General features: G+C 39.8%; 1 protein-coding gene across 17 annotated transcripts in view; it reads right to left on the reverse strand.

Moving 5' to 3' along the window:
- The window catches only part of ERC2 (ELKS/RAB6-interacting/CAST family member 2), a 974891-nt gene that overhangs the window by 368500 nt on the left and 589684 nt on the right, over positions 1-16707 (reverse strand). For all 17 annotated transcript variants that reach the window (XR_012431280.1, XR_012431279.1, XR_012431278.1 and 14 more), the window contains one exon: positions 13888-14048. Coding sequence is in view for 9 of the 17 variants with exons in the window: in XM_015446056.3 (XP_015301542.3) it covers positions 13888-14048 (161 nt within the window). In the remaining 8 variants the exon portion in view is untranslated. The remainder of the gene's footprint in view (positions 1-13887; positions 14049-16707) is intronic.

Consider the following 16707-nt stretch of genomic DNA (forward strand, 5'->3'; position numbering starts at 1 on the left):
GTTGCAATTGCCTTCAGCTTCCTGGAAACCAAAAATGCTCTGAGCTTGCCTCCAAGAATGCTACCCATACCTTGGAGGCAGTTGAGTTGTACTTGACCAGGCACTCCTAGAATGTTCTCTTTGCTTCTGTCTCAATAAACTCAGTCAAACCAACTTTCCCTAGGCTGAAGAATAAGGTGGGGAGGCTTTTCTTTGTACATGGAAGGAGTATGGGGCTGTTTTCACTTGACGTGAAACTGAGACTGGCTCTGGGAACCCCAGCCCCACATCTTTCTAAGGTAGGAGCAGCAGAAGTCATTCATGTTGAAGGGTCATTTGAAAGCCATTTCTCTTTACTAAACCACAGAATGGTGGTTTTGTTTTAGTGCTTTGACTTTAGTATCAATCAGCTTATTTTCCCGGAATTTCTTAATATGGGAAATGTAAACATTTTCGAACAACGTATTCTAACACTTGTTAGAATGATTTGTTAGAATGATTTAACAATGATTTAACAAACCTTTAAATGATTTAACAAATGATTGTTAAATCATTCCAAATCATTCCAACAAATCTTATGTATTTGACCACGGCACCATGGCCTTCCCCACTGTACTGGTCTAAGTCCTGAAGGCAACAGAATTCGACACAGATTATTCCAGTGAGGAGACTTCAATGGAGACGCTACAGAAGTAGGGGTGGGCAGGGTTAGTGAAAGAAATGAGACCTTGAGGCATCCAGACACTAGCAACACTGGACAGCCATTACCACACATCAGGCTGAAGGGCCAAAGGGAGGAATGAGTCAATCCCAGCGACACTGGGAGCCATGAATGGGCACTGCTGAGAGGGAGCTATAGTCATGGAGAGAAGCTGCTATGGCCAGAGATGTGGCCCCAAAGCAAGAAGGGAAGCAAGAGTAAATTCTCTAGATTTTTTTCTCTTCTGCCTCTCCCATCTCCTGAAGTGCCTCTTACTGGCCCCAGACCCTCCCCAGCATCAGCCAGCAAGGGAACCCCAGTGATGCCGCTCACAGGGGTCAGTTTCCAGGAAAATGACCAGGAGAGGGGAAGCAGAGAATAACCACTGGACCTACCCAATCCCACACTGCCTTATAATAAAGCATTAGTTGACAGGAGCCTTGAAAATACATTGAAGGGAACGTTTTCCAAGAAAACTTCCAGAGGCAGAGCCAGGAAGAGAAAGAAGCTCCAGGCTCAGGGCTCAGTGAAATGAACACGAAAACACCAATTTCAAAATAGAGTGGAAAGACAGCAATTGAACTGTTATCATAACTGCATGCTGGCACTGGCTGCAGTGTACTCTGCAAATGTCTTCAAGTAAGTGAAGCATCAGGGGTGAGGTAATAACAGACTTCTCAGAGTTGGCCTCAGCTTCCTGCAGGTTCGAATTAAGATCCCAGGGAATTGGCTTAACCAAAAGATCAAGTCAAACACTGCATTTCAATTTTCACAATCTGTTGGTTCCCAAATTCCATGACTGGAAAACAAAAGACTCGTCGTCCCACTTGACTGGCAGCTTGCCTTTGAGCTATAGTTCTCGATCGCTTTGCTCCTGGAAACTGAGTGGTCTCCCTTAACACATCTTATTCCCCAGGCAAAATTGCCAGAGCCAGACTCTCCTTTTCTGCCCCCAAACTCACTCACGCACGCACACTCTCTCTCTCACCCCTCTTCCCACATGTTTGGTCTGCTTTGGTCTGCCTCCTGCCCAAAAGTCAAAATTAGAATCTAACAAGACAACCATTATGTTGAGAAAATGCGGAAAGCATGTTGAACCCTTGTGCTTTGTAAAGCACCAGAACAGGGATAGGAAAGGGGGGAAAAAAAGACAAAGAGGAGAGAGAAAGATGGGGAAAAGTGAAGAGAAGGAAGAGAGGAAGGAAAAAAAGAAACAGGAGATGGAGTGGAGGAGAAGACAGAGTGGGTAAGAAAGGGGGAAAGGAAAAAGAGGCAGCCAGCAAAAAGCAAAGTATAATTTTCATCAACATTCATTCATTCATTTGACAAACATTTATTGAGTATTTAGGAGAGATCAAGAACATTCAAAGCCCACCTCCATGCTATTCCTCCCTTAAAATCCTCTAAGTCTTCATTGACTTGGATCCTTTTGTAATAGCTCCTTCCAGTGAGGAAACAGATCTTGATGTTTACCCTCTTCATCCTTAGGGTTGAGACTTCGCTTGATAATATTTGGACTGGATTTTACCAAGGCAAAGAAAATGTTACAGGAAGGCAGAGAAACCCTACGAACTGGGATTTGCCCAAGACCTGCCCTTCAGGGTTGAGGCAGGCATCTGGCATCCAGGCAGCAGTTGGTTTCCCTTGGATGTCCACATGCCCTGTACTGGCATAGATTGTCCACCTCACCAGTGTTCTCATTTCTCTTCTATCCTTTCTGCTCTAAATGAACACTGTAAGAAGTGTTTCCCTAGAAAAAGATCTGGCTACCCAGAGGGATGTTGTGAAGAAAGGAACAAATGGAAAGGAGAGACAGAAGTGGAAAGAGAGTAAAAGGGGCCATTGTAACTGTGCATCAATTTATAGGACCAGCCTAACCCTTGAGGACTGTCCAATTTCACACTCTCAATTTAAAGTTGGGCACACTGTGGACCAGAAAGAACCACAGGTTAAAGAATGATGGAATTTTGGAGCTAGACAGAATTGTGTTGTCTGCCAAGCAGCATGCATTGATGGAACAGGTCTTTTGGATCCCAGCCAGGGTTTACATCTCATAGGGAGCTCCATCCCCTGAGGATTTGAATCTGAGAACTGTCAACTCCACTGGGGACCTACATGGTGAGCTGGTCTTTAATGCCAAGAAAGCAAGCCAGAATCAAGAGGTCAAAATCATCTACACAGAATGGGAAGTCCCCAGGCCACTACAACCTCTATGCCTGATCATTGTGCTGAATGGGAAAATACATCCTGTGTGAATTCCATGTGAAAATAAGTCCAGTTAAATCAGAGATGAGACCCTACAAAGCTCTTCTCTCTTCCCTAGTTTAAGAAACACCAGTCTAAAAAATGAGACTAGTTACAGGTTTCTCAACCTCAGTACCACTGGTATTTTGGGCCAGAAAATTCTTTGTTGTTGGGGCTGCCCTATGTGTCGTACGATGTTTAGCAGCCTCCTGGCCTCTACCGATTGGATGCCAGTGGCACCTTCCTTCCAGTTGGGATGACCAAAAATGTCTCCAGACCTTGCCAAATGTTCCCCTGAGAGGTAAAACCACCCCTAGTTGAGAGCCATGGGCTCAGAGAATCACTGAATATTAATGAAGTCATCTGAGTCCACAGGTCTGTTACCAGATGGAAAGACCAGGTCAGGTGTATCTGGGCTCAACCAACTACAGCTGGCAGAGTCAGGCTATGAACTAGGGTGCTCAGGGTTCTGCTCACTGCACCAATAATTCTTTTTCTTTTCTTTCTTTTCTCTCTCTCTCTTTTTTTTCTTTTTTCTTTTTTTTTTTTTTTTTGAGACAGGGTCTCATTCCGTCACCCAGGCAGGAGTGCAGTAATGCAATCACAGTTCACTGCAGCTTCAACCTCCCAGGCTCAAGAGATCCTCCCATCTCAGCCTCCTGAGTAGCTGGGGCCACAGGTACGCAACACCATGCCTGGCTAACTTTTCGTATTTTTTTGTAGAGACATGGTTTTGCCATATTGCCCACACTGGTCTCGAACTCCTGAGCTCAAGTGATCCACCGGCCTCAGCCTCCCAAAGTGCTGAGATTACATAAATAATTATTCCTTCAGGATTTGATATGTGCTTCCTCTGTACTCTCAGCTCCTTAGTGTTTCTTTGTGTGATGTGGCTGCCCTGTCCCTCGCCTCAAGGGGTTAAATCTGGCAACGCCCCCTTCAGCATTAGATCAGGTACTGCTCAGAATTCTTTCAATATGTTGTTGCCCTTGGATTAAAAGAAAGGGCCAAGACTGCCTCCTCTGACTTGCCATCTTTTAGGAGGTTGGAAGGCCTGAATATTTTTTTTCCCTTTTTTTAATGGGTGACCTTCCCTAGTCCCTATGCGGCTGCTGTGAGGATAGAGATAACATGAAGTATGGTGCTTGGAATTATTTAAACTCTATGATTCACAAGCATTTAGATTATTTAACTGCTGATTATGATTATTTAAGCTGAAAGACTATACTTCTCTAGCTCAGAAAATGTTTGTATTTCCATTAAAAACCACCAGGCTGAGGGCCTTTTTGACTGACATTTTTCACTATTAAAACTATACATACAGTGCATGTTTTTGGCCAGAAGACAGTGTGTCCCTTATTTTGTTTTAAGATAAGAAAGCCAACTTCAAAGGCCTTCTCCAACTAGTTCTCCTCAGGCCCCCTTCCTCCCACCACCTCCCCATCCTGCTGTCCTCCTACCCCAAAGAAGGGAAGAAGCACCTATCTGCCCACTGCTTTCTACTATTTAACGAAAACTGGTGCCACTGTTCCCACACTTGAAATTCTTACACTGATATCCCAAGTTCTTCATTGGGAGACAGTGCTTTCAATGGCTAAGACTGTGAACTATAGTGTCAAATAGACTTGTATTTGAGTTCCACATATATGAGCCTCAGCGTCTCCATCCACAGAATGGGGCAATATTACTCCCTGCCTCACAGGAGGTGACAGCACTATCTGGATGAAGTACTTAGTCCATGGAATCAGCACTTAATAAGTGTTCACTGGTAATATTAATCACATCACCTAAAGTCTGCATGCACTGAATAGTATATATGCCTGGGCTAATTTAATTCTCTGAAGACATTTTAATCCAAGATAGTACATTCCTCAAGGCAAGGATGAACTTCTACCTGACATGCAATTTAACTCATCCCTGCTTGGCTCATATATTTAATAACCTAAGAGTTTTACGAAAAATAAACGCCTAAAAATTCAGGGAAAATTCTACTGTGGATGTATTAGAGCAGTGTCCTAAACCACGCAGTAACTTTCCTTTTTATTTCTTTCTTTCTCTTTTCTTTTTTTTTTTTATTGGCAGAGTTTCTGCATTCAAATTAAGTTCCTCAAGGGAAGGAATGAAAAAGATCCCAGCATTTCCTAAGTATCATCTATGTGACAGGGCATTTATTTAGTGGAATTACATACAGGAGGGGTCTTGGAGATTGCCTTTGCCTTTCACTTGGGATGAAAATTTCCTCTGCAGCATGCAGAACACGTGAGACCATTCCTACTGCTACAGAGTTCTTTTGCACTAAAAGAAAAATCTTCCTCCTCTCAAATTTTGCCTACCAACTCCAGCACAATCATCTGAGGCAGCATGAATCAAGTCCAGTTTTCTTCTTACAGTCACTTATTTAATAGTTAAAAGAAGCATCTGTCTTCTTGGCCTTCTCTGGACCTAATACCCCTTACCAGTGGAGCTATCCCCAGCACGATGAGATTCTTCAGGTATACTTCAGCTTGTTTGCTCACTACATGCCTCCTCACAGTCTACCAACCATGGTACCCAGAAATGAACTCAGATATGCACTAAACATACATGTATACAAATAAATGTCTATTAGGAATAGACTAGAGGTGTAATTGCAAAGTTGTTTTTTACTGATAAGTGACATAACATACCAGTTGACCTATTTTTCTTCAAACTTCATTCACGTGGTCAGAGACTGCTAATTACCCCTAATATCCATTCTTTCCTTTCCTTCCTTGGAACTGGATTCCCAGAATGCAACTAAAGGCTACATTTCCCTGCTTGGTCTTGAAGCTAAGTATGACCATGTGGCTTAAAACCCTGGCCAGTGGGCCCCTTCCCCCACACTTGTTCTCACATCTAGTAAAATATAAGCTCCACCAACAGGAGGATTTTTGTTCATAGAGTCCTTTCTGTTCACTAAGAACAGGGCTTAGATAAGTGCCTAGGGCTTAGAACAGTCCTTGCACATAGCAGATGCTCAGCAAATATTGAATAAACTGTGAAATGACTCAGATGTCAATGGATGGGATGTGTAACTTCAAGGACAGGGAGGTTTCTTTCTCATGTCTGCTTTCTGATGGATGGAACAGGGATTGTTGGATAGCTGGAACTGAAGCGGAAGTCTCACACTAAGAGGTGCAAGCAAATGCTAAAAACGGCAAAATGTCAAGACAGAAGGAACATGAGTCCCTAGTGATTACAAAGCTACTTGTATGAGCTTCTGGAATGTGGGGTTTTCTGATTCTTGCATTTGAAGCTAACTGGAACATTCCTCTATTCTAAAGTTATTTTCTTTATAGTTAAGTTTTACTTACCCACTATAAGTTTTATGTTCAGCATCGGTTTTTTTTGTCATTTTGTTTTGTTTTTGCTGTAGACTATAAGCCATCAACTTCAGAGTTAAAAGAAGGAAACAGAAATCTGGAGTGGTAAGCAACTGTGCATTTATGTCACTGCCTGCAGCTAAAACCAAACTTGATTTTGAGTGAGTCGTTTTTTGTGACATTTATTCCTTCCCTCTCTGCTACCTGTCCTGAATCAGTACATGTAACTCAAAAAGCTTCATTAGGCTTCAACAGTGTTCTAGCTGATTTAAATACCTGTCGGAACTGAGCAGGTAGTAAAGAGAAACAGATGACAAATAGGACATTCTAGGATACATTACCATAGTATTTAATATTTTTTTAATTGGGCATGTTAAAGTTTTTCTAAATAAACTACTGGTTAGAGAAAGAATAGTATTATAGCAAAAAAAAAAAAAAGAAATTCTTGAATGGAGAAGGCCAAATTGTAAATTAAAGACAGGATTAGTGTATGCTAACTGTAATGGATGTAAATAACATATTAATATATGTATAGCCTTTTGTGGATTAAAAATCACTTTCTCATGAATTTATAATCTCAGTCAATCCCCATAATATCTCTGTAGGCTAGCACAACCCTCTTGTTTATTGAGTTTATCAATTTTAAGTAACAATTGGCTTCAAAACTGTTCTCCCAGACCCCATTTATCCTGTCCAAATTGCTAGGCACTTAGGATTCCGTCCTAAAAATATGTGATTTGTCTTTTCTCATGTTGGCACGAAGTAAAAAATAAATTGATCTTATCATTTCTGCACCCTTGCTCTCCTTTGAAGGGTACTTACCTAATGAGTGGCTCTCTCAGAAAGGATCTTAGATCAAAGAGGCCAACAGGATAATGCCCTCGAATAAGCTGCTGCCTTACCTCACTGTAAATGTCCTAAAATAATCCAGTGTATACAAAGGCTTGTGAGGCTATCTGGAGAAGATGTCTAAAACCCAACAATACCCAGTAAATTAAGATGAATTACACCATATCGTCAGATGAGTTAAAAACATAGGGGCCTGCTGAAAATGTTTGTATAAGCATAGGAAATCACCACCAAAAGTCTAAAATAAACATTTCAAAAAATGTGACTATTAAGCAACTATCAAAACCCTTATTCAACTTAGCATTTTATACTAAACTACTATAGTAGTTGAAATCATCCAAGCAAATGCACACAGATTTTTAAGTACTGTATCTTACGACCCTCAATTTCTTTTAGCCACAGATTTCAACTCCACCTGCCATACATTAAATAATTGGGCTTTGGTTACTGGAATGTAAGCTTATTAACTGGCATTAATAAAATCAAACATAAAATGATGTTCTTAATATACTTTTAATAAAATCCTTTTAAATATGAGTAAATGTAACAAAATTGAACCATTATGAAATGTTTTAGCAAGAAGTTTCGGATATATTTTAAGTAAAAGAATAATCTTATACACAAGGAAAGATGAGTATTATGTACTATGAAAACATATGGTTGGGAACTGTTAGTTTCTTCCAGCAGAGGAATAATAACCGGCAGTTAGAATACCAACCAATAAAGAACAGACTGAAGAAGGGTATTGCTGTGGTTTGAATATTTGTCCCCTTCTAAACTCCTATTGAAACTTGATCCCAGGTGGGGCCTAATGGGAGATCCGTGTTTGGGTTGTGGGGTGAATCCCTTGAATAGATTAATGCCCTCTCCCTTGGGGGTGAGTTCTCACTCTGCTAGTTTCCCTGAAAGAGCTGATTGCTAAAAAGAGCATGGCTCTTTCCCTCATCTCCACCTTGCTTCCTCTCTCCCTATGTGATCTCTGCACATACAGCTTTCCTTTCCCTTCTGCCATAAGTGAAGCAGCCTGAGGCCCTCACCAGAAGCAGATACTGGCACCAAGCTTCTTGTACAGCCTGCAGAACCATGAGCCAAATGAACCATTTTTCTTTATAAATTACCCTGCTTCAATATTCCTTTATAGTAACACTAAACAGACTAAGCCAGGAATGTTGAGGGAAATAATCCTACACAAAATACAGTTGGCCTTCTGTATACATAGGTTCCACATTTGTGGATTCAACCAACCACGGATCAGAAATATTTTGGGAAAAAAATGCATCTACACTGAACATGTACAGACTTTTTCTCTTTCTACTATTTCCTAAACAATACAAGTATAACAACTATTTTCATAGCATCTACGTTGTATTAGGTATACGTAGGCAGGAGATGATTTAAAGTATACAATGATTTAAAGTATACAGGAGGATGTGCTTGGGTTATATGCAAATACTATGCCATTTTATATCAGGGACTTCAGCAACTGTGGATTTTGGTATCTAAAGGAGGTCCTAGAAGCAATCACCCACAGATACCAAAGGGTGACTATACAATCAAGGCTCTCCATTTGAATCAAATTGGCCTCAGTTCCTAAAAGTGTTCCCAGATTACAGGAAATCACAACACACTTCCCATGTCCCTTCTTGCCCCAAATAACCAAAAGGGTCCTTACCTTAGGAAATGACTTTCTAAGTGGGATTCCAAACCTCTTGGGTTACATAAGAAACTACTTTATCTATGTATCTATTCATTTTTTTGCTTATTTGTATATTCATTTCCTTCACTCATTTTACTAAAATGCAAGCTCAACAAGGTCACGTTTGTTCATCTAAAACAGTACCTAGCACATGGTAGATCATCGGTGAATATTCATACATTTTTTAACTAATTCATCCTTTCATTTTTCAAATACTTTTCGAGTGCCTACTATGTGACAGATTCTCAATATCCAATATTAAAAGAAAATTCCACTGTAAATAAAATAAAATCATATCATGAGAAATCTTTACAATGGAAGAATCAGGCAATATTTACTCACTCTAAATCCAGTCGGCATTTAAAATAAGAAAAGCTAAAGAAGAATGGTAGGAGAAAATGTAGGTCAGTGTGGCACATGTCCCAAAATGATATAACACAAAACAAAACTTTGGGTAAAAATTATACAGCCTAAGAGTGGATGTAACTATAAAAAGATAGTACCAGAGGTCACTGTGATGATTAAACAGTTCTGCATCTTGACGTTGGTGGTGGTGACACAAAACACATGTGATAAAAGTGGATATAATTAAACACACACAAACACACAAGTGCATGTAAAACTGGAGAAATTGGAATAATGTTAATAGATACGTAAAACTGGAGAAATTTGAAGAAGGCCGGTAGATTGTACCAATATCAATTTCCTCGTGTGATATTGTACTTTAGTTATGCAAGATGTTACCGATTAAGGAAATGGTTGAAGGATATAAGAACCCTCTTTGTATTATTTCTCGCAACAGCCTGACAATCCACAGGTATTTAGAAATATGTTAATAAAATAAAATTAAACAGCAGAATGCTCATCAAAACACTGGAACTGAGACAGATGCCCAATAATGATGTAAACCTATATGACAGTATATTGAGTAATTAAAAATAATACAATCCTATGTTTGCAACATAGAAGGTTGTTCACATTCACAAAAGAAGAGGGACTTGCAAAATATGCAAGTACAGTCCAATTTTCTTTATAAAATAAGGAGCATTTGCAAAAGTATACACCAAAATGCCATCAGTGTCTCTCTCTCCACGTTAGGATCATGAGTAATTTTTTCATGTTGTTTCTCTATACTGCCTCTTTTTTCCTTTAAAATGAACAATATCACCTAACAAATATCTAAACAAATATCTGTCTTTGGATGGGGTTCAGGTAAATTCTGTATAGCTCTGGAACAAGAACCAAGACAAATGGAAAGACATTTCAGTTCAACATAAGGACAAATGAGCTACCTGTAAGAGCCATGAAACGTGAACCACCACCTTGTGAGCCCATGGCCTGCCATGGGAATGGTGTTCACCAGGGCCTGGTGAATTCCTTATGAGTAATCCTGTGAATGGGAGACTGGCTTGTGCAGGCTGGGAGGTTGGACCCAGTTGCTTTCCCATTCTAAAACTCTGTGCCATTTGGTTTGGTTTGCAATGAATTTAACAGATACCACCTCTTATTTCAAAAGCCCCTTTTAGGTTTCAAAGCACTTTCACATGTGCTGGTTTATACTAATTTTAGTTTGCTACTTTAAAAAAGAAATCTTATCCCTATAAGAGTTCTATAGAGTAAGCAGGGCAGGTATTACCACCTCCATTTTACTGAAGAGAAAACTGAGGCAACCAGAGAGTGATGTTTAATGTTATGGGGTGAGACAGAAATGAGCTATGAGATCACAGTTCCTTTCTCTTGACTCACAGCCCCACCCCTCTTCCCTCTAATACCACATAGCCTCTCCCTTCCCACCAGGGTTTGGAAACTGGGTCGACCTGACATAAAGATGCCTGTCTAAAGATGATGGGTGCCGGTTGAATGAAAAACCAACAATGCTTGGCACAGATGCTAACAATTCACCAACAATGATAATACCCATCTGACTGTTCCCATGAACTTACGTGGACTCAATCAATGTCAAGTAACCCGTCTGTCAATTCAGCTTAAACACTGTGATTGAACAAACCAGTGGCGAACTTGAACAGCCCAAGAGGCTGGTGCCTCTAGTTGAGGATCTCAGTCAATATACTTGCCCTGTATCTGAGTCCTCCCATAGTCCCAGGGCAGAAGCCCACAGGTTGGGCTTCTAGGCCAGTTAAATGGTGAATAGGGTCCATATCAGGTTTAATGAAGCAGGGCTTTGTTACTTTCACCAAAGGAATTAACACAGGAATTTTGTATTTATTTTGCAGTGGCAGCAGATTAAGCACTTCAGCAATAATGTGGCAATTCACCAAAAGAGGTCTTAGTTAGGTGCTATCTGACACCATGAAGTTAAGTGGGAAAACATACACATGGAAAAAGTTTATATGTTTTAGAAAAATAAATCCAAATTTTAGATAAATGATACTCTTCACAAAGTATACTAAACAAAGGACATATTTTCATTGGCTGATAGTGCTATTTGCATACATATATCATTTTCTGTGTGCCAAGCCCTCTGCTGAGAACCCCTCCTCACAACCACTCCCATTCAAGTCATTACGGGAGGAAACTGGAAGTTTCGTGAGGTTAAGGGTATTTCTCCCGAGTCACACAGCCACCAGGTGGAAGCAACAGGATTCCACCCGGGGTCTGATGACTCACAAACCAGTATACTTCACCATTACTTGTTCTCTCAAAATGTTGAAAGTATATGCTCTTTTTATAAACAGGAAGTAATTAAAATTTCTTTATAATGGCATAATAAATCACTTCAGGAGATGGAGAGTTAACTTGAGAACAGTTGGAAAACAAGGAGAAAAACTAGGCTGGACTTGACACATAACACACAGAGAGGAAGAGGAGAGACAGGTGAACAGAAAAGAATACAGGCTGATTGAATCAATGGACTCATATTGCTAATGCACTAATACTAGCATTAGCTATTGTTAATAAATTATTTTTATTCTATACTACATTTATTATGGAAAGTAAAATGCAAAAAAAATATGCTAAATTTTTCAAGGGTAAAACTAAGTCATAAGTTGAATTTCAGTATTTTTAACCTCCATTCAAAAATCAAATCCAAAATGAAGGTGGAAGTATATGTAATTCTAAAATCTTTCTCTATTCTTGTATAAATCATAACATTCTACCTTGTTTTCTAGGAAATGAAGTTTTATTGGTTAATATCAGCAAGATGGAAACTTTCTCAAATAAACCATTTTATGAACTTTGTATATAGACATTATAAAAAGACATAACTTTAGATTCTAACATGAATATATTCATAAATGGACTTTCCATTTTGCATATTGCTGTTTCTTCAATTATTTAATACTACACTATACTTTTGGTCTTTCTCAGCTGAGTGTTTATACACATATTGACAGTAATAATTTTTCTGGGTGTCATTTAAATTCATACACATATTCCACAACTAATTACATAAGTTAATCTTTTAAACAACAGTAAATATTGGCAAACATCAAGATTTTATGTATGCTGTGCTTATAAACATGTATCCTTTCAACAGTGTTAATAAATTATTGATGAAGGTGATAATATCACAGATACTTAAAATACTTTTCTTCTTAGCTACATCAAATTCAGTCTCCAGTATTCAATCTAGTCACTCACTCAACAAACCACTGAGCACCTATCATATTCAAGACACTGTCGTGGGCAGCAAACAATCACTGAGCACCTCCCATGTGCCTGGCACTGCTCTCATCAGCATGATGACTACAGTGACTCAAACAGACAGAAGTTCCAGTCTTAATGAGTTCACATAAATTCCTCGAGAAAATTAGGTAGCAGAAATGGAGCTTGAGGTAGAAAACTGGTTTTGTCGTGGCCAGATGGCCTTAAGCAAATTATGTGAATCTCTCTGAGTCTCAGCTCCCTCAACTCTGAACTGAATATAATAATACCTGTTTTTATCATATTATATTTGATTAGAAAAAATGCTAGTTTATATGTGGAAAAAAAACCCTACTTATTCTTTGGTCTTGGAGAAACTGAGGTAGTTGATGAGGAATAAATGTTTTGTCCTCATTATTAAATCCTTCAAACTATTTCATTCCATGATTTCCATGATTTAAGCTTTCTGCGTTTAATGCTAACCATATGTAAGGCTTGCTGGGTCACCATAAGGTCACTTACATACCTAGCCACCAATTTCAAAGTCTGTGTTACAGGCTTAAGATGCCGTAATTATGTATGTTTCCCCTTATTGTGGAGGGAAGTTCGATTTAAATTATAACTTAGTGATTATTTCATTTAAAAACACAGAGATGCTCCTTGTTGACTAGTTCTTTACAAACAGACCTATTGCAATTGATATTTATGAAAATCTCTCAGTGATTTTCTTTTCTATGTTGTTCCGTGATGATGCTCTTTCATTGTGAGAATGAAATAAGAGTGAGGTGTAGGTGGGTGTGTCACAGGACCACAGGACAACCATTTCCCAGCACTCAGCCCCACGTCATTGATTAAATCAAAGGAAGTGATTAGTTCCAATCCAATCTCCCTGATTTAGCTTCCCAAGCCCCCACCTGGGTGGGGTGTGGCAGGGATGTGGGATTTCCAACCTATTTTTATAAGCCCAGCAAATCAGAGTTTCACTTTCTAAACAAAGAGGTGCCAACCTTGAGACTCTGCAAGAGCCAACACAAACCAGGCATTGTACACAAGTGAAAAGAATATAATTAGCAAAGTTATAGTCACAATTAGGAAATACCTCCTCGGAAAAGTTTCCAGTTTACTCTGAGCAGTGCTCAAATTACCATTGTGCTTAACGAGGCCTCCGTCTCTTGGCTGGCTCAGACCTTTCCAACAGATCTATGAATCCCAGCACCATCCACAAAACACAGACGCCCAAAATCTAGAGCTGGATCTATATTTTTTTCAGTGACAGATGTGAGAAATGTGCAAACGGAGACACCAAAGTTACAATTAAAACATAAGAAACGTACTTTCAGAAATGACCAGGCAAGTGTGAGCTAAATTATTCTTTCTCTGAGCTCTTTCTTCATCTTCTCTAGCCCTTCCCCTTTCCCACTTTCAAGAGAGGCTAGAAGAGAGAGGCTACAAAAGCAACAATGGGTGCTCACTTCATCTCCAGGATCTCCTCCAGCTGTTTCCTCCTCTCAATCCGGAGGTTGGCCAAGTGCGCTTCTTTTTCGGCCAGGGACTGCTGTGTGGAGGCGAGGCGTGCTTTGGTGGCATCCAGTTCCTGTCTGGTCTTCTCCAGTGCATTCATCAGTTCCTCTATCTGAAAGGCACATGGAGCTCTGTGTGTTATTTCTCCTTCATTCAAGCACAAGACATCCCTTGCTAGCCTGTGTTCCAAGAATAAACACAAAGGAATCATAGGGATCCTCAAACTGGGCCGCTGTGTCTTGGAGCCCTTTCTTTCTTTGTCATTGAAACTATGAGGATGCAAACACCTAAGAATGACATAATGGACTCTGGGGAGTTGTGGGGAAAAGCTGGGAGGAGGTTGAGTAATAAAAGACTACACATTGGGTTCAGTGTATACTGCTCGGGTGATGGTTGCACCAAAATCTCACAAATCACCACTAAAGAGCTTACTCATGTAACTAAATATCACCTGTTCCCCCAAAACCTATGGAAATAAAAAATTAAAACAAAACAGAACAAAAATCCTTAAAAAAATGTTTCAAACACAAGAAATGTCCAAATTTCTCCAAGGTCCTTGTTCAATTGGATTACCCAATAACCTTTATAAAAACTATTTAATGTATTTATTAGAATTGGGGGTGAATGGCTTGACCCAATTTCAACCTCTGTTTGGCAAAAGTCTCAGATACTTCCTCACCACTGAAGGAAGGCAACACTCAAAAGGCATTTTGCCCAGCACAATATACTTCTGTGTGTAGGCCCCAGAGTACTTTGACAGAAAGAATCTACGTGTTTCAAATTCGGTCACATTTTAACCTATCAAAGCCGTGTTTGGTAAAAGCTATTCGATGTCCAGGGAGCCTCAGGAGTCCCTCTCACCTCACCTCCCAGCCTTACAGTCAGGAAGCAAGGTTTGGCCAAAGGTAAACAGAATTCCAGCCACAAAAGGTTCAAGTTTGGTTTGCCCCTGAAGTTTGAGAGGGTTCTAAACTTGAAATAAATGACATGTAACTTTTATAGGGTGCTAATACACCATAGAAATAAGCCAGACTATCAAATATCCAGGGTTTTCAGCCAGGTCCCAAAAAATGAGACCCGGGAGCCCTGAGGCAAAGCCTTATCCTCCCCAAACCTTTGGGGACTTTTAAAAGGCAACGCACAACAAAAAAGGCTGGTGTTTATGGTTCCGTTCCAAAGACTTCCGTGGAGCAAGCTGGTAAAATGCCATCCCTTGCACAGATGTAGGCTGTGTCCACCCTGCTGATCCAAAATCATGATTCCAGGAAGTTTCTAGATTCGAGTTGATGTTTGGCTTTCTAAAACACTCCTTCCAGCTGAACTTGGCAGAATAGGCTCATCCATCACTAAAGTCAACAGAACGCCCTTCAAAATGTGTCAATGACATGTTAAGTTCCAATTCATAAAGACTTTCTACACAATTTCTGCAGTTTTACATGGAATTTATTCAGAATAAGCATTATAGTTTACATCCAAGGTAAATTACATGCTTTTAAGATTTAGAAAACCCTTCATTTTGCCCTGATAAAAAGAGGAAATTTAATGATCATGTAATTTAAATCAAAGCCAAAACCAAAAAGAGTTTAAAAAGCAAGGAATATAAAGAACGACCTATGAAAGTGACAAAACCACCCCTATTTAACTGTAAATTGCATTACTCTTTAACTTTACAAATCTATAGTTTAAAAAGTATTAATAAACTTTTTAGTTTCTCATATAAGTTCACAGAACATCACAAATATGACTAGAAACCCAAAGCAATATGTGATGAAGTTAAAGCAGAGTTTTAAGTTTTCCTCCCTTTTTCTATTTTTGATACACCCAATAGCAGTGACCCCCAAAAACTCAGAATTATGATCATTCCATATGCCAATTCAGATAGTCTGCCTGACCCTCCATATGAGATGGTCTGTGTCCTCATGATTCCTTTTCTGTCATAAATCGTTCTTTATTTCAAACATAATATTGATTTCAGAGGAGTGGGAGGTCTCCATTATTCTCATTTGTCCAATCTCTCTCATTCATCGAAGCTGACCTATCTGCAATCTGTAGACACGGAGTTATTCAGCTGGGTTTCCAAGTCTTAGATCACCTGCCACCGGACCACTTAGGGCAAACACTAGCTAGTTCTACATTAACCCAACTTTAAATGACACTTTAACCTAATGATTTCAGGCTGCTCCAGCCATTTCAGCAACAAGCACATGGAGAAACCTAGGCACCTGGGAGACATAATCCAGAGTTGTAAGTGATGGAGATGCCACTGGCCTCAAACATCAGTAAATGCTAGTATCAGATGAGACGAAAATGCTCCTCTCAACACCTTGAAAGCAGAGTTTTAAAATAAGTTCCCAGGCCAAGCTCCTCACTCTTCCTAATTTGTGTGGCCCTGGACAGTGAGTATTGCACACCGAGGACCATGTGGGGCACTGGCCTCAGAATACATCCTTCTAGTCTTAGCATGACCACTGTTTCTCTCTGTGACTTTTTGCAAACAATCATTATACCCTTGGAATCTCAGTTTCCTAGATGATGCCCATGAGTTCTTCCTGTGTTTAATATTCTAGAGACCTGAAAGCTGTTTCCTTTGCTGCCAAAACAAGAGCCTTAGAAAGCAAAAAATATGTCCCCTGGTGTGGTGATCATTAGGGTGGTTTCACAATATCCTAGTTCCCTTTCTTACAGGCACGTGGTAGGACTACATTTCCCCTCACCCTTCGAATTGGCTGTGGCTTTGGCCAATTAAAACCACTGTCATTTCCAGGTAGAAA

Source organism: Macaca fascicularis, chromosome 2 (genome assembly GCF_037993035.2).
Source record: "Macaca fascicularis isolate 582-1 chromosome 2, T2T-MFA8v1.1".
In the NCBI taxonomy this organism is placed as follows: Eukaryota; Metazoa; Chordata; class Mammalia; order Primates; family Cercopithecidae; genus Macaca; species Macaca fascicularis.